The sequence below is a fragment of the Gouania willdenowi genome, chromosome 6, assembly GCF_900634775.1.
Source record: "Gouania willdenowi chromosome 6, fGouWil2.1, whole genome shotgun sequence".
NCBI classification, from domain to species: Eukaryota; Metazoa; Chordata; class Actinopteri; order Blenniiformes; family Gobiesocidae; genus Gouania; species Gouania willdenowi.
Genome location: NC_041049.1, coordinates 9405248 through 9427275, shown reverse-complemented (window position 1 = coordinate 9427275; position 22028 = coordinate 9405248). Strand labels below are relative to the sequence as shown.

The following is a 22028-nucleotide window of genomic DNA, read 5'->3' as shown; positions in this document are numbered from 1 at the left end:
GGGAAGTGAAGGAAGGGATAAGTAACAATGAAGGAAATTAATGAGAAATAGAGTAAACTTGATTAAAGTCTTCACTGGGCTTCATCACAGCTCTCGCTCTCTTTCTCTCCTGCTCTCTGTCACACTCGCTCTCCCAGCTGCTCTCCCTCCCTCTCCTCCTCCTCCTCCTCCTCCTCTGATGGTGAAGCTCTCCCTCACTTCCTCTCTCACCCTCACAGTCTGTTGAAGCTGCACACAAGGATTAGAGGGTTGCCGAGAGTGTCTGCTCAAAGGGAGGAAGACATAGAGATAGAGATGAACCTGGTTCTCTGTTAAAGAACATATCTACAGCTGTGGATAAGTGCTTTTTATTTATAATTTCCTCTCTACTGAAGAACCTTTATTTACCTGTGGAGAGGGGCTGTCTATGCTGGACCTCACCACCCAGAGCCATGTGAGCAGCACCTCAAAAAGGCCCCCTACGAAGTGCACTCAGACCTGGGGAGCCAGGATTTCCTCCACCTTGGAACCTCTTCTTCTTCTTCTTCTTCCAGGACTCAAGTGGAGGGACCCTCAGGCTGTAAGGAAGCCCCTGATCTTGGGGGTAGTGGTCCGGCTGTAAGTGGCCCTTGGTCTGGAGGCCGGCCAGCAGCAACACTCCAGCACCATGGATTACCTGTTTGGGATTGTAGTGCTGTTGTGTGGGACGGTGCAGCCGGGACGAGGAGCGGAACCCAAACACAACGTACCCAGGCTAAGGCTGTCATACAAGGGTAAGCCCACCAACCAGCGTATATATCTGCTGCATGGGGGGTTTTAACTGAGCGTCCAGCTTGGGCAGTTTATTTTCCCTTGCCCTCGGTTGCTCTTTTTCTCCTTTTCTTTCCATCTGATGCCTAGGCGTTTTTTCTTCTCCTTCTCTTTCTGTGACTATTTCTGACAGTCTCTTTCACTCTTTCTCCCTCATGGTCAGCACACAGGATCTATCTCTCTAGTTTAACCTTCCCTCTCATTAACTCACTCCTCCTCCCTCCCCCCCACACTCACATCGTGTGTCTATTCTCTTTACAAATAAGGCCGATTGCTTCCATATGCTTGCCTGAAGTTAAATGTATATATTGGCCCCAATGCTGATTTTCCCCCCCTCTTGCTGTCCCCTTCTTCTTCTTGTAATGTAAAGCTTTGTTAAGTGCAATGAACAGCCTGTATAGTAGATCCTCTGGTTTAATGGCTTGTGTCCCAAAAACTGCTTTAAAAAATATGGCTCTGCAGGTTTTTTAGCTTCTCATTACTCTTGTTCCACAGTTGGAATTCTTTCTTGAAAAACCAATATTGAATAACTCAAACATATTAAGCAGGATAATCTCTTGGCTGAGAGTAAAAAAAAAGAGCCTCATCTGACTTGATGTTGCACACGTCCGGTCTTTTTTCTCATACACAGCAAACATGTTATTCTCTCTCCTTCTGTGTTATTTTGAGGGGAGACTGCGGAGCGCCGGTTCTTCCTCTCCTCCTCCTCGCTCACCCGCTCTTGCTCCCCGTGTCTGGTCTCCTCTCGCACACCCCACACTAAATCAAGCTCTTTGTAATCGCAGACTTTTCATCTCAGCTATGTTTATTTTAGGAAAGATTTCTTGATTTTTTTTTTTTTTTTTTTTTCTTGGATTTGCCTTATTTTTAGTGTTTGCTTTTCTTGTAAAACGTCTCCTGTGAGGTTTTAGGATTTGGCTGCTCTGTGATCAATTTTGGAGCTGACAGAATGTAAAAGTAGACGTCCCGGCGAGTAGATGTGATGACGGTCACTAATTCATTTTTAATACCAGAAACAATTGTGTCTCGGGGTCTGCTTCATGATATGTTCTTTACATTAGTGTTTGTCATTTGGAATGTGTTTGGAAAGCGCTTGGGAGGTGTGTTAAATGTGAATCAACTCACTACGACGTTGAGGTATAGTTACGCTGGTATAGTCCCGGACTTGGGCCGAAGAACAGCTGATGGTTTATTCACCTTGATTTGGCTCAGTTTGTGTTGACAGCGCACTTATTGATCTGCTCCAAACAGCCTGTGTTGCAGTTGAATGAGCTAGTCTCTTGGGGGCGCAGTTACTGGAGTAGAGACTTCTGTCGGTAGACGAACAGAAATGAGAAGAAGAGGCTCTCATTGGTCAAAACACGGAAGAATGTGCTAGTGTTTCCGCCTTCTTCGCTTGTTCTTTCCCGACATTCAACAATGCAGCAGCAACAAATTGCCATGTTCTTGGTGGTTTTGATGTTTGTTTCATGCCGTAGCCAGTTCTCCTTCAACGCCGTGTGCTCTACGTCATTTCCGATACTTCCTGTGTTTGGTCCTGAATCTTTCTAGACTTCAATTGGAAATGCTCCAAATCTGACAAAGTAATCACTCTAGAATCCACCTGCCTGATCCGCTCTGGACGTTTGTGTGTTCTAGTATTCTTCTGTGTGGACATACCCTGAAACAACCATAATCAAGTCCCACAGACTCGTATTTCTAGTCACAGGGAGAGTGGGAAGATGAGGAAAGCATCCAATCTCAACACAAAATGGTGCGTCAGTTCGTAATCAGTTTGTAATCATGTGACGTTTATGTGGGCTCTAGCCGCACTAGAATTTTGACTAGATTTGCACCACCAAGAGGTGCAAGTTATCCTTCTCCGGGAGTCCAACAGTAAGGCTGATGCTGCATTCAATATGACTCGGAAACCGGCATTTCCATATCAAAAACTGTGATTTCCATGTTGCGTTTGAAATACTTCCAAAACATGGCTAACCAGATGGAAACTAGCTGTTTAGCTATACTCTGGTGTAGAACATCTTTGTTTTTTATGATCTTAATGTCTCTATGCATTTGTCCCTTAAAATAAAGACTAAACTAAACTAGAGTATTTACAATAAAAACATTCATTTTTGTGTGATTCGAGGTTTTCTAATGCGCTTTTTCAAGTAGAAGGTCGAAAAATCTAGCTAGAGTTCCAAGTTGTCTAGAACGCAGGATACAGTGCCTCTTTAATACTGCAGTTGATTTGCTATTCATGGGTAAATTACCCTTTAGTATTTAAAATCAGATGCTCTTCCATGCCAGTAGGTGGCAGTATGGAGCTCAATTAGGCTGCAATATGGTATGAGTGTTTTTCTTCATTTTTTTTCTTTTGTTTGCTGTAGGACTTCTCTGAAGTTATACTGTACCGTGACTTAATATTAACACATTAACCTCAGGTTATAATGAAGAAGCAGCGTTTATTTCCTCAACTTCATGTTTAAAATGAAAATCTGCAAATCAACAGTTTCAGTTTCTGTACAAAATTTTCCAAAGTGTGATGAACATAGATATATCCTACTGGAATTTTTAATTTAGTTTGCCCCTTCTTCTGATTTACTTTATTGTATGTTGGAGCATTTTTGTCATGTTTGTTATATGTTCATAAAAAAAATCTAATACTAATATATTTTATCCTTGTTGAAGTAATTCTGCCTTATTTTGAATTCAGCTATAAGCTCCTTTAACATTTACATTTCTGTTTAAATGTACCTGCTACAGTACATATAGTAGAACATCTACTGAGCTCTATCGTGTCAGCTCACATCCTAACCAAGCCTTTAGGCCTGATGAGAAGATGTCATCTCCTCTTTGCTCAGCTATCTGTTTAAAGAATGTGAACATGGTTTCCCTCCCATCTGCTCCCCTTATGTGATCCTCTTCACTGGCGTTCAGTCTGACAAGTGAACACGTTACTGACAACAGCACTAGACACTGGAGGATGTGTCATCGGGCGTCGATTGGGTGAACGAGTGATAGATGCGTGTTGTCAAATTGTCTGTCATGACGTACTTTGGTGGATCTTTGTTGTGTTGCCTGTGTGTGAATGTTCCTACCACATCTCAGTGTGAGAACTCAACACCTTCTCTTGTAATTTCCTCCTGTTCGACTTGCAAGCGATGTCTCTGTGTGCGTGTTTGTGTCAGGTGTTGAATGTCCTTGTGCACGGTAATTAGACACCTGGTTTTTGGTGCCGGTGCACACACTCACAATTCAGTGTTTCCATAATCATGGCCGACTGCAGTGTTTGTCTGCATGAGGCTGCGTCGTGTGCTCTTTTCTTTGTGTGTCAACGTTGGCCAGCATCTCAGGATCACAGGTGTGATCACTTTGTGGAGGATGGATGGATGGATGGTTGAAAGAGGAGGAGGAGGATGGTGGAAAGGATGGTGGCGCATGTATGGGATTTGCTTTTAATGAAGGAAGAGCTGGCAGATGTACAGTAGGTGACGCAAAAGGGAGGGAGGCTGTTTGTGAAGTGAAGCGTCACTCCTCTATGTCTACTGTTGTAATTAGAAGGAACAACATGGAGGAATCCTCCTGGGATTGTCGGTCAAACAGGCACAGAGTCAAGGGCTGTGTTTGAAAAGGCATACTCCATACTCTGCACTACAAACTCAGAGTGTATACTGTCTACTATATAGTATAAGTATGGTTAGGAGGATTAGGATGAGGACCACTCCCACTGAAGTTTACTTCCAAATTTCAACGTCAAAAACCTGAAGCACACTGAGGCTAAATATCTTGATTCTCCACCGTTGAAAGTTCTGAAAACATTTTATGCGAGAAAGTGAGCAAGTAGAATATCAACATGTGGTCATTTCAACCATAAAACCTGCATGTACACATTTCATGCCAACATTTCAGAGATTTTCAGAGACCTGCCATTGTGGTACTGACAACCTTACGTTTAACTTCAAAGCAAGAACCCTATGCAAGGCACCCAATGCATTATGGGGCGGTTGAGTATGACGATATAGTATACAACAGCGTATTTCTCGCATACTCAAATTTTTCATACTATCTAATGTAAACGCACGACATACTCAATTTGACATCAGACTTAGTATGAGTAGCACAGTAGTATGAGTAGTATGTTAGTATGCAATTTCAAACACAGTCAAGGTGCAACTCCAACTCATAAAAGGACTGGGTAACATCATGAACAGACACTGTAGCAAACAGGCTTTGAGTGAAAGCCCTCAGTGCCCACAGACTATGTGATCATGTAATCGTTCCCAAATGAGCGCTGATGACGTGCCGCCCGCGACCAATCAGCACAAAATATGTCTGTGATTTTGTTTTTTTTTTTTTTTTTTTTTTTTTTTTTTTGTGAAAGGACGAACGAACAACTGCAGAGTGAGCAGGTTTTGAGGACTGAGTGAGTAATGGAGACAGGTAGATAAAATGACCTCTCCAGGGACGGCTGGTGGTGCGAGTGCAGAGTAAATGATTTCCCAGTGTGATCAGTTAGACATTCAGCAAAAAGGATCGGGCTTCATGGGAACATGAGCGTGATCACAAGCGTTAATGATTTTCTCTTCTCCTTCACACCAAAATAGCTCTTACCTTTTTTTTTTTTTGTTGTTGCTTGGATCGGCCAGGAGTGCAGTCTCACTAAATACATCCTCATCAGCCAGTTTATGCTAAACTTAGATAAATATAGGAGAATTTACATCCTCATTTGAGTAATTTTCTTGTAAAGTATCAAACCTCATACACGTCTTCATTTTGTTAACTAAGAATCTTTGTTATAGTTTTTGTCAACACAAATACCTGAACCAGAATGAAGAATGAAAACCTCTCAGCCCACCCCATCACGTTGTTGAAAAACATAAAAATGGAGGCTATTCTTCAAATAACACACAATTTGCAATCACATATTTTAGAATATTAATAAAGCACAAAGGAAAATAAATGCTTTTGCAGGGGGCGTGCCCCCAAACTGGGGGCACCAAACTGGACTATGACTAATTAAAAAAAAAAAAAACACTGGTGATGAAAACTATGAAGATAATTTCAGCAAGTTCATTTTGGTTTAATTTATTCAGACAATTTTTTAAGTAAATTTCCTAAAAAAAAAGTTGTCTGAACAAATAAAACCTTAATATATCATATCAAAATGTATTGATATTGTTGTTAACTAATAAAAATGTTTCTATAATTTGGTCACATGGGACAAAATCATACTAGAATTCATGTGATCATGTGGTTTTATGCATTGATCGCATCAAATATGTGTATTAACAAACCTTAATACCTTCCATATCAGGTTTATATGTGGTAATTGAATCTTAAAAATACAAAAAAAACTCTTACGGTGTAGTCGACTATATCTATAACAGATTTAGACTAAAATCCTAATGTCATTCAGTTGTGACTAAATTTTGACTAAAACTAAGATGCATTTTAGTAAAAAGACTATGACTAAAACTAAATAAAGATGAACTCTGCTGACACAGTTAAAGTCAGACTAAATCCATGGCTGCACTTCTGGTTTGGATCAATAACAGTTTACCATTAGAGGGAACACTGACCCCTAAAGTTCAATCAGCATACAGCAGACAGCGTCCTACAGGTGTGAGGTCGGCAGTTTGATCAAAACGACCCTTTCATTTTGCCTTTAAATGAACTTTTATGACTTAAAAGCTGTCGTTAAACAGCTCGATAATTACTTTCAGAGTTGGTAAACATGGCGTCTTCTGGCTTGTGACCTCCGGATGCCACGGTCGCCGCCCCACGTGGGCTCCACGGGTGGAGCTGCGGAGGGAAGATGATGGGTGACTGAGAAAAAGAGATGAGGAATCTGGAATTTTGGCAAGCGAGCCTTTAAAATAGACTCCTGGTGTGGAACCGCACTCATGCAGTCTGGACTGGGCACCATAATAAGCCTGTGTGTGTCCATGTCAGTGTTACTGGTTTCTGACTCTAGTGGAAAATAAAGAAAAATGAAGTATATTTGTATGTTTTCTAGGAGTTCTTCAAGTTCTTTTTTTTTTTTTTGAGTTCAGCTTTGATATGTGATGGGACAATAGTGTTTCCTAGCAGCTGTATGTGACCACGTTGTGGACTGAGCGGATGCTGATAATTATAAGGTGTTCTCACAAAGTGTCTACTTTAGAGATCTCGCACTCGCTCTCATTCTTTCTCATTTGTCATCTGTTCTTGCCCCTCCTCCCTCTCCTGTTTCTTCTCAGAGAACCACACCACTAACCCCAACTACAATCTATATGCATTTTCTATGTATGTGTGTCTTTCCATTTCTTTTTTTCCCTCTCCTTATCCGCTTTTTCCTGTCATCTTTGAATACAGCTCAGTTGATGCATATCTTTTGCTCGCCTCCCTTTGGAAACACACCCACAGCGAGTTGCCCTCATCCGTTAGCAATCCCACGGCTACATTCCAACAGTGTAAAACCCATGTTTTAGACTAGAGCACTGGCTCTTTTTAACTAAACCCCTCTCTATTAAATCTGAATACATTTCCTTTGTGATCTTAGCCCACAGTGTTGAATATGATCCCACAGCAGAGATGCTTTAATGCTCTAATACGGCCCTTTAGAGCAGGGGTGCCAAACTCATTTTAGTTCAGGGGCCAAATACAGACCAGCTCAAGTGGGCCACAGATTTTAGGTCAAGGAAAAAGAACAATTTTAACATCACCCTAGTTTTCAATATCAGTTCAATTAAAATAATTATTGATTTTGTTACAATTGTTTGTGTAATTTAGAGCAAATTTGTGGAATTATTTGTGAGAAATTCCAAGATTGGTGTAAATATTGAGAGTTCTTTCCACAATTTGCAGTCATGTGATATAAACACGTCTCTAAAAATATTGTGGAGTTCCATTAAATTGGTGAATTTGAGATATCTACAACTGGATTATTTGGTCATTTACTCAATATTTCATGTTTTCTTTGTTATTTTTACTTTCTCCTGTTGGCTGAATTGGATGATTTGGCCCTCGAGCCTTGAGTTTGACACGTGCTTTAGAGCAGTGGGTCCCAAACGTTGTGCCGTGAGGCATGTCCGGGTGTGCCGTGGGATTTTGTGACAACCATACATATTGCAATATACAACTACACAAAAATAATTATTTTCTAATTTACTACTTTGTATGCACTCATTTCATAATAATAATATTTTGTTAATAAATATTTCACGAGTAATATAGTTGTCTTTAGTAAATAATTAAGCACATTTACCGATATTGTACATGCTATGAGTGATAACACGTGTTATAAAGACTATTTTGCACAATAGGTGTGCCTCACAATTTTTACTTGTCCTCTGGTGTACCATGGGTACAAAAAGTTTGGGAACCACTGCTTTAGAGTATCCAATTTGGCCCGCAGGAGAAAAAAATGACAGAAAGACATGAATAATTGAGTAAATTAACAAATAATCCAGTTGTAGATATCTGAAATTCACCAATTTAATGAAACTCTGCAATATTTGTAGTAGCTTGCAGTTTTCCTTTGTTTATATCACATGAATGCGCTCATTTTTGATCCACAAATCTTGACATTTCGTACAAACAATCCACAATGTTCCTCAAAAATACACAAAAATCGCTTACAAAATCAAGAATTTTTTAAAGTGAAGATCCGACAGGGAGTGATGTTAAAAACTAGGACACAATTGATGTCAAAATGGTCATTTTTCTCACCTAAAATCTAATCTGCAGCACATTTGAGATCAAACTGGTCCATATTTGGCCCCTGAAATAAAAGAGTTTGAGACCCCTGCTGTAATGAATCTTGATTACAGACACAAGTGAAACTTTGAAAACAAGAAAGCATTCGTGAAATAATTGAAAAAATCCCAGACTTCATGTCGTCACACTTTTAAAGCGAGTGCAGGAGAAACATTGAGAGTATTTTCTCATTACTCAGTGACGCTGACTGACCCTCTGTCTGTGCTTTTTGGCTCACATTTTATTTTTCTGTATGTGTTGGGGGGGTTTTTTGTTCACTTCAGTGATATTATTTGTTGTTGAAACAATGACGAACAATCTGACGGTCAGTGCGGGGAATAGTTTGCTCAGAGATATAAACCCATTGTGCACAGGGTGATTGTAGATGTTCAGCGTGCGTTTCTTTGTGTACACAGGCAGCGTTTAGGGCATGCTGCATGGGAAAATAAATATCCCTGTGTCTTTGCATCTGCGTTGGGGATGTAGGCTTGGGTTACAGCGCGGTGCAGATTGCTGGAGCATGCATGGGTATGAATGGAGAGCCGCCACCTGCTAAGTCTTGTCAGTCAGATGGAGGAAAAAAGGGTGCACCATTCAATCTGAGCAGAGTCGTGTTACAAATGAGAGGGACATCTTTGCAGAAAGACGGAGTGAAAGACTGATGGACAACAGACGTGGAAGGAAGGTGGAGCCACTTGTGGATCCAGAAGACGTCCAGTGCAGGGAAAACATTTTCCACCATATGAAAGGCACAATATGAATATTTTTAAAAGCCAAACCACCAAAGGTTTTTTTTTTTTATATGTTTCAGCTTTTTGTGTCCGGGGGGGGAAAAAAGGTGCATTACAAAGGTACAATGAAAGAAAGGGAAAGATGTAAAACATTTTCTCCACCCACCCCACCCCACCCCACCCAAACCCAGTCATTCCTCTTCTTTTCATAGAGACAATAACAGCAAAAGACAAAAAACAAACCCTGTACAAACATGTGTACACAAGTGTACAGTTATATAATATACCAGCAAAAATAGTGAACATAGTATTGAGAAAATAAAAAATGATAAATATAGAACAAAACCCCCCAAAAAAACTACTAGAGTACATTGTACATACATTTTTTTACAGAATTGTTGCACAAGAATACATTTAATTCATATAACTACAGTCATCTTTGTGTTTATTAGTGGAAACGATATAATACGAGTGAAAAAGAAAAGACAATAAGGAAAAGAAAACTCCACCAGGACTCAGAGATCCAGAGATGACAAAAGTTATGAAATTACAAGTTATTAATATCATTAAAAACATCACAACATCAGTTGAACTATGAGCTTTAATCTGAATTATTTCCTAATATGTTATGGTTTCATTTGAAATTGACTTTGATCAGCTGACACGTTTCAACTGTCAACTGCCAGTCTTAATCAGAGGCGTCTGCTGATGGCTTTGACGTGCTCCTTGACTTCCACGTAAAACAATATATTAAGGTTTCATTTATTCAGACAACTTTTTTTATCAGGTATTATTCAGAAAGAAAACAAAATGAATTTGCCGGAATTATTACCTGGATGTCAAGGAAACAACAAACGGATCAGCAGACGCCTCTGAAGAAGACTGGCAGTTGAAAGTCGAAACATGTCGATTTCCGGAAAAAAAAAGTTGTCTGAATAAATGAAACCTTAATATATTATTCAAAAAGAAGACAAAATGAACTTGTTGGAATTATGAAATATGTCCACACTTTTTTAATAAGCGCTACAGAGAAAACTATACAACTATAGCTGCCTTTGCCGACAATAAATAAACTTACAGATAATTAATATACATGTAACAGCGAGAGGCGTACGCATACATATACTAAAGACACATGCAATAAAGGATTAAAATACAATTTAACAATAAATAAACAAATAAATACATAAAGAAATAAATGAATAACTATTAAAGTAAGCTAAGCTAGGATAAAACCAGACAAATAGAAGCCAAATTATTGCACGCTACCCAGAATACACTGCTCAATAACTATTATGTTTAAATACACAATACACACTACAATAATATTAATTACAACTTCAAATGCATGTATTATGTCTATTCAAAACACAAAGCTCTTATAATTGAAGGTGTAAAAAGTGGTGAATAATTCAGCATCAGGCTGAGTTCCACGTTTCGATGGCATAATTGTGTTTTTCTATCACAGTTTTTCCTGGGAAACATTCGGAATAGTCGGTCCTGCCTCATTAATTTGTAATAAAACCGGGGAGCAGACATTGAGCTCCGTGCAGCGTTGGGCTGACAGGCTGCACTAACAGGCAGCGGCTCCAGACATGACCACCATAACCACAGCCTGGGTCCATTCATCAAAACCGCCTCAGGATACGTAGCACTGATTTCCTCTATCCACACGGCACACAAACACTCATATATTACACATTTACCCAAATAATGGATTTACGAGTATAAATAAGTGTATTGTTCTGTCTGTGTGTGTTTTTCCTTGTGAGGAGCCAGAGAATAAGCAGTTAGTGGTGTGTGAGTGGGCTTAGTGTGGTCACCATGGCTGGGCCTCCGGTCCGTCTGTGGTCTCAGTCGGTCTGTGTCGCCAATGACAGGAGGAGGCGCACGCTAATGAAACGGTTCCATATTCAACGTGGGAGCTTTCTGCTCATGTTTGGACCTCAGCTCGCCGTCATTATTTCTGATTGAGAGTTATTTTTTGGTCCGTCCAAGCTTTTCCCCTCCTGTCAAATCTTGTAGTTTACAGTGCTTGTCTTCTTTCTTGTTCTTTCGCTTTCTTTCCTTTTCTCTCCTTCTCTCGGGTGAAGCGGAATGTCGTGGTGACGAGGAAGTCAAGCATTTGGGTTAAAAGATGAATGGTGCTGTATGGTGAAATCCAACACCCACTTAGTGGACTTATATAGATCTAGTGTGGGTTAAATGTGGTTTTCTGTATCAGGCCTCGTGATCCACGTTCTTTATTCAACCCGTTTAACCTTTTCGGAGCCCCAGCAGTTTTATTTTCCGACTTTTAAACGTCTGTTAGAGTTGTTACGTCTACATATGAAACAATAATCCTGTACCACAGGTTTTCTTCAACTTTCGTAGAAAGAAAAACAAACCCTTGTTTCCTCCTGTAACCAAGCCCACCTTTTTATGAACATTTTGGACTTTATATTTTCACGTTGTGGAACAACTTTACAGATGCTGATTTTTTTACTAGGACTTCCTGTCGTTTACAATGACACACCATGAGACGGCACGATATGGGAACTTTTCTTGTGATTTTTTTTACTTTAGTAGTAATTATTTATACATTGAATTAGTAGCATTCAAGTATTATCAATTTGTTTCAGAATGATGTTAAACATTTTAATAGTAGAGAAATAATAGCCTTTTTTAATGAATATCATTTGTAATGAACTGGAGGACGTCAGAAATGGGTCAACAAATGAAAAACTGCTTATTTGTTTGACCAAATTCTTCCCCCAAAATTATTTTTTGTTGATTATTAAAGATATTTAATGTATTTCTTTTAAAATCAAAGTTCATTTATTGAACAAATACATTATTCTTCATTATTGCAGGAGGCAGAAGCAAAAGCAGGGAAGACCAAAAGTGAAATGGTGAAAAGTTCTCATTTCATTCAATTCAACTTTATTTATATAGGAATAATTACAACAATAATAATCTCATAATCTCAGGAAAACTGGAGATGTTGTTTTTAATCGCTAAATAAGACAAGACTCACCCAAATAAACCCTAAGGCTAGTTTTTAATATACATGTTATACATTAATGTGAACAAGAGTTTTTGGTTTTTTTTAATGCTTGTCATAGTAGGAGTTATTCAGCTGTTTATGTTTAAATAATACACTCTACACCCCAATGTGAATAATTCTGTACGTTTCTTATCATAGCTTTCATTTTTCTAAATTAATACATACTATATTTGACTTGTTACCTGTTGCACGGTGCAATGTGTCTGTGTTGGGCAGTCTGAATGTGACACACTAAGATATGAAGTAGCTTTATTTCTATCAAATAATTGATATCTGCAGGATATAATTTCTCAAATGAAAAGCGTAAATAACTCGACAAACTTATTTTACAGAGTACAATATTGCAATAAAATGTAACTAAATTAAATCATTATAATTATTAAAAAATAATATAACAAAATGTAATTAAATACATTAAGGTTGAATGTAACAAAATGCATTAATATTAAAAATAAATGTAACAAAATGCATTCATATTAAAATAAATGTAACAAAATGCATTCATATTAAAATAAATGTAACAAAATCAAATAAATCCAAATAAAATCAAATAAAGTATTTTTAAAAATGCATGAGCCCACTTCCTAATCCAGGGCTGAAAATATGTGTCAAAAATCAAAAATAATCAATAAGAAAATGTTAATAGAATAAATAACGGTGTGACGTGTGTGCATGTGTTAGCAGCCAGAGGGGATCAGAGAGGAGGTGATTCAGGGAAAGACTGTGATTTAATGCAATGTTCATGTGAAAAATCTTACCTGTTTCACATTTACAGGAAGCAGCTGTAATGGGAGCGATACCTGTATGGATATATTATTATTATACATCAGACCATACATGTTTACTAGGTCTGTTTTTCCTAAAAATCGGTCCATTTCTGACCAAATTGGTTTGAATATTTTCAAACTGTTTGGTTTGTCAGTGAGATTAAACTTTTTAAAAAATGTGTCAAACACCTGGGTAAAAAACAAATATGGACGCTATTCAGCATTTTCAGACAAATCAAACTCTTAATATCAAACTAACGTCACCACGGGTCAGTTTCTGCGTCTGTGCATTTCTTTCAGTTAAAAACTCTTCAAAGTTGATATACATATATATACTGTATATACTGTATATACAGGGGCCACAAACAGACTCGTCACTTTCTCCCTCCCATCCGTCAAGAAGATTAAGGCTGTTATAAAACATTTTAAAATGTATTTATATTTAACAGCTGACATCTCATCAGATTGCCTCAGCTGCAAAAACAAGCTAATGGTCCTAAAGGTCGCACTGTAGTTTTTTATGAAATCTTTCTTCTCCCATAATTTTTTGCTTAATTGACACCAAACATGCTACAGCACATTTTCAGACAGTCCTATACAAACAAGCCACACCAAATTTAAAAAAAAAAATTGAATCTAAAGTCCATCAAAATGTTTGACTGTAAACAATAATATAAATAAATATGTGCAAACTCTTGCTAAAAAAGGTAGATAATGTTTGGGAAAATGTCAGAATTGTATCTCAAAAATTGAATTTTTTTTATACAGGATATAGAATTTCACCCTTGTGGAAAATGGGACTTTCACTAATGGAGCCAATAAATCATTACTGTCTAGATGCAATATGTGCATTCTGACAGCGTTACACGCTAACAGCTGCTGTCTTATTTAGCCTAAAAATGTCTTGCTCGGACCATCGCTGTGCATCATCTACTGTAATTATCTTTTTAATTCATGCACTTTCTAGTGCTTGAATTCACCATTAGTTCATATTTCTAGCTCAAATACATTCATCACGTCTTCTTATTACTATAGACTTATTTTGGTTCTTTTTTCAGACATTAAATTTAAGAGTAGATGTTGCTACTGTTTACCTTTTTTAGATAAAGAGCAACGACTACACTTAAATTTAATGTTTGAAAAAAGAACCAAAAAAGTCTATAGTTCATATTTCTCCGGTCTTTGCCTTTTACCATACTTGTATTTTGGTTATCGTGACCTTTGACCTAATCCCACAATGCAACGCACTGATGGGATTTCAAATCCTTCCATTGTCAGAACGTTTTACAGTTTTAATGAATTATAGGTATTCTTCCAAGTTTGTAACCAGATAAATTATTATGAACTAAAATGTAAAATTTGCAAAAGAAATAATGTCCTGCATAGTCATTTTTGTTGGAAAATTTGTCAAAAAGTAGTGATATACGAATAAATTGGCCGGCTGATATTATCGGCCCAATTTTTGCGTTTTTCGGCATCGGCCGATGCGGGCTGCTGCGTTTGCCGATCCGCATTATTTACAGAGAGCAGAAATAATTATTACTTGTTCTTGTTCTACATCACCTGTTTTTAATATTTGTTAAATATTTTTTTACTTGTTGTCATTCTACCTCACCTTTGTTAATTTCAATAAATGTTCCTTTTAAAAATTCAGTCTCGTACCATTTGTTATCATCATTGTGTCATTTTTAAAATGTAAATTGAGCAAAAGTAGTATCGGCTCCAAATATTGGCTCAAGAAAGTCAGCAGTCCGTATCGGTCATCGGCTTTGGATGATAAATATATTGGTATTGGCATCTGCCCTAAAAAATCCATATCGGTCAATCCCTTGTAAAACGTGTAATATATTATTATTATTAGTTACAGGTTTCTAATGAAGTGCTGGAAAATAGTCCATGACCTCACACTGCATTCATTGTGCACGGGGAACATCATCAGAGTGTGATTTAATTGCAGAGTCGAAGGTGCACCGCGTGTTGAGGCCACACATTTCTTGTCAGGAATGTCACTCTGAAAACGCATTCGGCCCCTGGGTTGTGCCACGCAGACAGTCGTCATGGCAACCAGCCCACAACCGCCACTGTGGAGGTAGAGAAGAAAGAAGGCGAGGACGGTGAACTTTGGAGGCATGTGTGTGGATATCCTTGAGCTTGGGATAACATTTGAGCACTTTGTTAAGTAAAGCTCTCAGCACATTTCCATGGGGCGCCCGTCTCTCTCTCTCTCTCTCTCTTTTGCTTTTTTTTATTCTTTTTTTTTCCTTTTCTTTAACCGACACCTGTGTTTTGTGGCCGAGGTCGTCCTGAGAGCGGCGAAAAGTGCCACACACGTAGAAGAAAAAAGGACGCCTTCGTAGGCAGATGTTGACATGCATGATGCCTAAACCACTGCACATATTACAGTGCTGGGATTTTTTTTGGCTTTGTAGTTGAAAATCAAACATGCAATTTACCACTTTTCTCTGCAACCCAGTAAAGAAACATCCCTACCTTTGATTAAAAACAAAACAGAAACACAGACGACTACACACCAAGAGTCTTTATAGAAATTGTAGCAAACAGAGAATGAAAGCGTGAAAAACCTTCCTCTTGTTTTTGCTCAGCTTGGCTGAATACGTGTAAAGGAAAAACCACTTGAAAAAAGAGCCACATTATGTTAATGGAATATCATCTGTCCTTTTCAATCCCAAACAAGTGTTTTTTTTCCTTTTTTTTGTGCAATGCCATTCAAACACACACTCCAGCTACCGCGTAAACATAATTTAATGCCCTCTCGCCTTTTCTTTCATACGGTTTCATTATTCCGCAATCGCGTGGCATGCATGTAGGCGTCCAAAAAATAAAGAATACTGCCGCCCGCCTGCTCGCGGAATGGAGGAGTGAAGAGGGCTTCACACACAATTGCACTTGTGTTTTTTTTTTTTTTAAATCAAGCTTCTTTTGTGGAAGAGATGAGCCAGGTTGTTGATTTTTTTTTTTTTTTCCATTTCAGACAATGACAGAGAATCTAATCGGGATTTATTTGAATGAACAGCCTTTGTTGGACTGAAAATGTGCAAAGAAAATACAAGCATTGGTAAATCTATGGAACAATGGCATGTGTTCATGAGTCAAGAGTAAAAACCTCTTGTGCTCTTGGAATAATAAACACAAATACCAGTGGTAATTTCATCAAATATTAATTAAATGGAGAAAAAGTGTTGGTCTTTTATTTTGTGACATAAATTTAAGAAGTACTGATGACAAAAAATGATTCAAACCTAATCTGTGTTGAATATCAACTGACGAGTAAAAATGTGACGTAGAAGATGATGCTGGATTATAACCCTTAATGCTTTGATTTTTTAAAACAATTAAATATCTGAATTTAAATTTTAACTTGGAGCTTTGTTCTTCCATGTTACACGTAATTTGTTCAATTATAGAGAAAATTAACAAGAACTTATGAAGAACATCTGAATCAGAATGTTTTATTGTCATTGTTGATTAACAGAATTCACAACTCGGAATTTGCTTTGGCTTAAAAAAAAAGGTGCAATAGCAAATAATAGAATAGATTAAAAAAATAAAATTAAAATAAAATAAGATAAAATAAAAAATAATAAAAAAAATAATAAGAAAATATAAAATAAAAAATAAATGCAATTAAAAATATAAAAAAAATTAAAATATAAAAATTAAGTTAAATTTAAAATAAACAAATAAATAAATTACAAAAAATAAAAATAAATAAATAAAAAGGCATGCAATAATACGTTCTCGATAACAATATATTATATACACTAAATAAATATGATATGATAATATATACAATAAACATGTCATCAGTGCAGGTTATTAAGGACATGATTTATAAAGTGACCCAAATTATATAAAGTGTCAAGTTTGTAGAGTCTGTAAAAGGGGTTTGAAGCAACGAGTTATATGGTTACATAGTGTTCATAAGTCCAACAGCAGAGGGGAAGAAACTGCTCTTATGGCGAGAGGTTCTGGTCCAGAATGACTGTAACCTCCTGCCTGAGGGGAGAGATTTGAATAGTCCATGTGCAGAGTGAGAAGGTTCCACTGTGATCCGACCTGCACGCATGATTACGTAGCACTTTTAGACATTTTTCATTATACAAGAGTAATAGGGTACATTCTCACTTTAAATGACTAAAAATGTAGTTTTAGAACATGAATGCCTTTATTGTCATTATACAATTATACAGTTGTAGATTATTTGTCTTCACCTTAAAGTGCACACAGCTAAAAAGAAAAACAACAGAAGAAAAATATAATAAAGTAACTCTAGGTTTGATAGGTTAAGTATTTAGAGGTAGCAGCGTAGTAAATTATGAATAAATATTGCAGAAAATAAAAATAAACCAAACATAGTTAAATGTATGCCTGGCCAATATTATCTATTTTTTTTCCCCTATTTTTTTTTTGTTTTCTTGGTGACTCTTTGTGTCTTTGGCTCCTGTAATGTGTGAATTTTCCCACTGTGGGATTAAATAAAGTATAATCTGATCTAATCTAATGGTTACGATGGAGTTTTTACGAGCACGAGAAACATCATTTTTCAACAAAACTGTGAAATTACTTGAAAAAACAAAAAATGAGACTAAAACTAAAACTGATTTCCGTGGACTAAAGTCTAACTAAAACATTTAAAAAATATGTGACTGTATATGTATCCATAATCTCTGTCAATTTCTATGTGCTGCTTGCCCTCTTTTTTTAAAATTTATGATTGTGGTTTTTTATGGTTTTCACTGTGTGCTTTAAATTTATACCATTCTTGCATCTTTCATGTGAAAATTAAATAGAATACCATAAAATGAATAAAACAAAACTCAACATTTAAGTTAAAGTCACATTTCACCAGGGTTGTGAACAGGTTTTTGTACATGGTGGATGTTTTTCACCTTGTAAAAGCACTTTCAGCTGCTTTTTATGTATGAAAAGTGCCTTTTTATTACAAAAATGAACATTTAAATTCCTGTCAAAATAAACACTGATGAATACAAACATCTTTATAATTTTGTATGCATAATGGCAGACTGACTATACACTCATACGTGGATGTGTGTTTGCGTTGGGGGCTGAGTTTGGGGGTCCAGGACATGGGAGTGTGTTGGAGGTATAGAAGGTGCTGAGTGCGCTCCACTTCACCGCTGGTTAACGCTGGCTAAGCACAAATTCTGATTGCATTCCAACTTTGAGTGGAAGGGCGTGTGCATGTGCGTGTGTGTGTGTGTGTGTGTGTGTGTGTGTAAGTGTGTTCAGGGAAGCTTATGTGGACATAGACGAAGCCGATTGGTGAATGCTTACAAGTGTAAAATACGACTGTTATTAATTCAGTTGGTCGTCGAAGCTTCAAATCTGTTTGGAATAAATGTGATTCAAGTTTAATTAAGTTCACAAATATATTTGTTTTAGCTTCTACTTTCTCCATCTAAAGCACATGTGTCAAACTCAAGGCCTGGGGGCCAAATCCGGACCTTTTAAACATCCAATCCGGCCCGCAGGGTAAAGTACAAATGAAAAAAACATGAACTATTGTGTAAATTACCAAATAATTTAGCTGTGTATGTCTCAGTAGGGTTGCAAAAGGGTGTAAAATATTGATATAATAATGTGTAATATATTTGAAAGAAACAATGCACATTGATGAACATGTGTAAATGCGCCAGAGTTACCAAAAATGCTAATTTGGGCGGGTCACAAAACAAACATTATTCCCAAGGCTTAAAATACATAAATACAATACAATCTGTCAATCATCAATACAAAATGCATAAATAAGTTATTTGGAAAGTGCACAAAAGTCAAAAAATACTCACCATTTACATTTACAAAATCAACAAATGCTCTGGAATTTTGAAAATATTACAAAATAGAAACTTTTCATGGGAATTTTTTACTGAAATTAAGCAGAAATTGGGAGTAATTTTACATCACTGTATCATATCCAAACATAAATATTAGCATTCATGCAAAATAAAACAACATTTTAACAGATTTATTTGGAAGTAGAACTTAATAATAATTAGATTATTTAAATGTGTGTTATCACTCGTTCATTCCATCATTATGCTCTATAGTTGTTTTTAAATAGTTTTTTAAGGGGGTGCTCAGATTCCGAAATAAGAGAAAGGGGTACTTGAGCCAAAAAACTTTTAGAACCACTGCTCTAAAGCATGTATTATATGTGTTTGCAGAGTGTGTGTCCATACCCTTTCCTTGGTCCCTGCGCTGCGTGCCCTCAGTCATCATACGCTCCCCTTTCCAAATGAGCGTGTCTGTGTTTAACTTGTAGATCCTGGGGTGCTCACGCCCCAGTTCCTCTGATTTTCCAAACCGCAGTAGATCCTGGCCTGGATAAAGGCCGCTCTGTGTGTGTTTTTGTGTACACAGGCCACCTTGTCTTTGTCAGGGATCACTACGTGTTGAAATATGTGTGTCTGTTATTTTTTCTCTGGGACCATCTGTGGGAAACTGTTCCTGACGGACCTCGACTTGGACCACAGTCGTCGCTTCTGCTTTCAGATCTTTTAGCAGACGTAGAATGGATCAGTAGTAGCTGAAGGAGCAGTGGATGGAAGTTAGGAAATGTGGACACGTTTTTTAGGGCCGGTATACGAAGTATCTGCTGATAACCATCGGTCAATAGCCCATAGATGAAATAAGAACATTGATATACACAGAAAATACGCTAATAATAACCAAAATATGATTCAAGACAAAGAGCAGAAGACTATATTAAAATAAGGAGCTTTAACTGTAGATCCACTGATAAATAAAACACAAACCTCCACCAAGAACCAAATATTATCTTATCCAGATATTGGCAGTTATCTGGATCATTGATCCTGATCATGGTACTATGATCATTCACATTTCAAAGGCTTGGAAGAATTGTATATCCTCAATAATAACAATACAGTAAGGTCTAAATGTATGGGCGCCGCCCTTTTTTCAAAAAGATGTGATAAAATGCACTAAACCCATGTCACGGTCTGAGTTTACCTCCGTACTGAGATTGTAAAATAATCTCAGAATGGTGACTGCTACGTACTGAGATGTACCCGTGCTGGATTAGCCATGCACAGAGATTGTTGTGCGGATTTTAAAAAAAATGCTTAAAACATCACATCAGTCGACCATCGATAAAAAATTGTCCATTGATAAAAGAAAATATGATTGTCATGATCAGATTTATATGAATACAACAGCTTATTATTGTAAAGTTACATTAGGTTAACTACAATGTATATTATAATGTTTTTTTTTTTTAACCTGTCTGTGTTTTCTTTGTGGCGTTGGAACCTCTCCAGCCTCGTATATTGAGCAGTTGTACATTTTTCACCAAGGAAAGGAGCCGTTCAGCACTCGTCAAATAACATTAGCTTTGAACATTAGCTTTGAAATTGAATTTTCAATCTCAGCACGGCGGAAGTAGCAAAAAATCATTTTCCGGTAGTGGGCGTGCTCATAATCGACCTCAGTACGAGGTAAACTCAGACCGTGACACCAGAACCAATCTGGATGAAACTCGATTGGGCAATTTAAAACCAACCTGATCAAACTGAGTGCAATTTCATAAAGATCCATCAATTACGAACTAAGACAGGAATTTTTGAAACAATGAGAGATATTTCTTAATTTAAATTTATCCGGATTCATTATATTGATCTGGATGTCTTCCAAAATTGAATGGAATCGTCTATGGCATAAGGCTGGGGTGTCAAACTCATTTTAGTTCCAGGGGCCAAATATGGACCAGTTTGATCTTAAGTGGGCCACAGATTTTATTTGGGGGAAAAACAACAAAATTGTGCCCCAGTTTTCAATATCAGTCCCTGCACGATCTTCACTTCACAACTTCTTGATTTTGTTACCAAATTTTGAGGAAATGTTCAGAATTCTTTGAGAGAAATAGCAAGATTTAGGGAGAAAAAAAAAGTCAGTTCTTTCCACAATTTGTAATTAAAAAGTTAGTAAGCATGAGAAAACTGCAAGTCCCTAAAATATTGTGGAGTTTCACTAAAATTGTGCATTTTGAGATATTTTTTGGTAACTTACGCAACTATTAATGCTTTCTCATTTCTACCGTCACCTGCAGGCCAAATTGGATGCTCTTAAGGGCCAGATTTGGCCCTCGAGCCTTGAGTTTGACACAAGTGGCATAAGGTCTATCTTTGATTAAAATGGGATCAATCTCCGTCAAGTACTTTTGATGTAATCCTGACAATCAAACAAACAAGTAATCAATAGATGCAGCTAAAATATTGGTGGAGAGAATGGGACAAGGCATACTGGTGTAAACTGTATTTTTGGAATACAATGTAAAAAAAAATATTAAATAAACAAAAAGGCAAAATGTAGCTGTAAATAATAACTAGTGCACTCCTCCCATTTTAATCATTACTGCTAATTCAAAAGTGTCCATTCGAAATACAGAAAACAGAGCAACAGAATTCATATATCTTAGCTACATCGATTAATCGACCGGGGTATTGACAAGTGTCGATTAATCGGCTAAAAACAGATCAATGAATTGATCAGGCTTTGTTTTTACATTTAATCTGTAAATCTTTACATCTTTTCTTGTGGTTTTTACACATTCTTTTTTAGATTTTCCATCATTTTCACCTCACTGTCTGACTTGGCTCACTGTGCCGTCCTTTGGTTGTTCACCAAACTGAAACATAAGATCTAGTGTTGACTGGAAATCACATTTCCTTTCTTTTCTTCTCGCACACATTCCCATACGCTGCTGTGTCATATATTATTGGTGAATGTTGAATAGGAAGGTTATCCGCTGTGCTGGTAGCTCTACGTTACCAGTACCGCTCAGTGAACACCTCTTACTGTACGTCTAGCTGTGAGTGTTGTGAGAAAGGGGGGGTTTTGTTAGGGTTGCGTTGTGCACAAATGTGTAGAACAGAGGTGGGCAACTTCTAACACAGCAAGGGCCACAAAATGTGT

At 37.3% G+C, this 22028-nt stretch overlaps 1 protein-coding gene across 1 annotated transcript in view; it reads left to right on the top strand.

Annotated features, from left to right (window-relative positions):
- The first annotated feature begins 646 nt into the window (after window positions 1-646).
- Window positions 647-22028, top strand: part of LOC114464701 (semaphorin-3ab-like) — a 59488-nt gene continuing 38106 nt past the window's right edge. The window contains exon 1 of the mRNA XM_028449171.1: window positions 647-752. Coding sequence (XP_028304972.1) covers window positions 647-752 — 106 coding nt within the window. The remainder of the gene's footprint in view (window positions 753-22028) is intronic.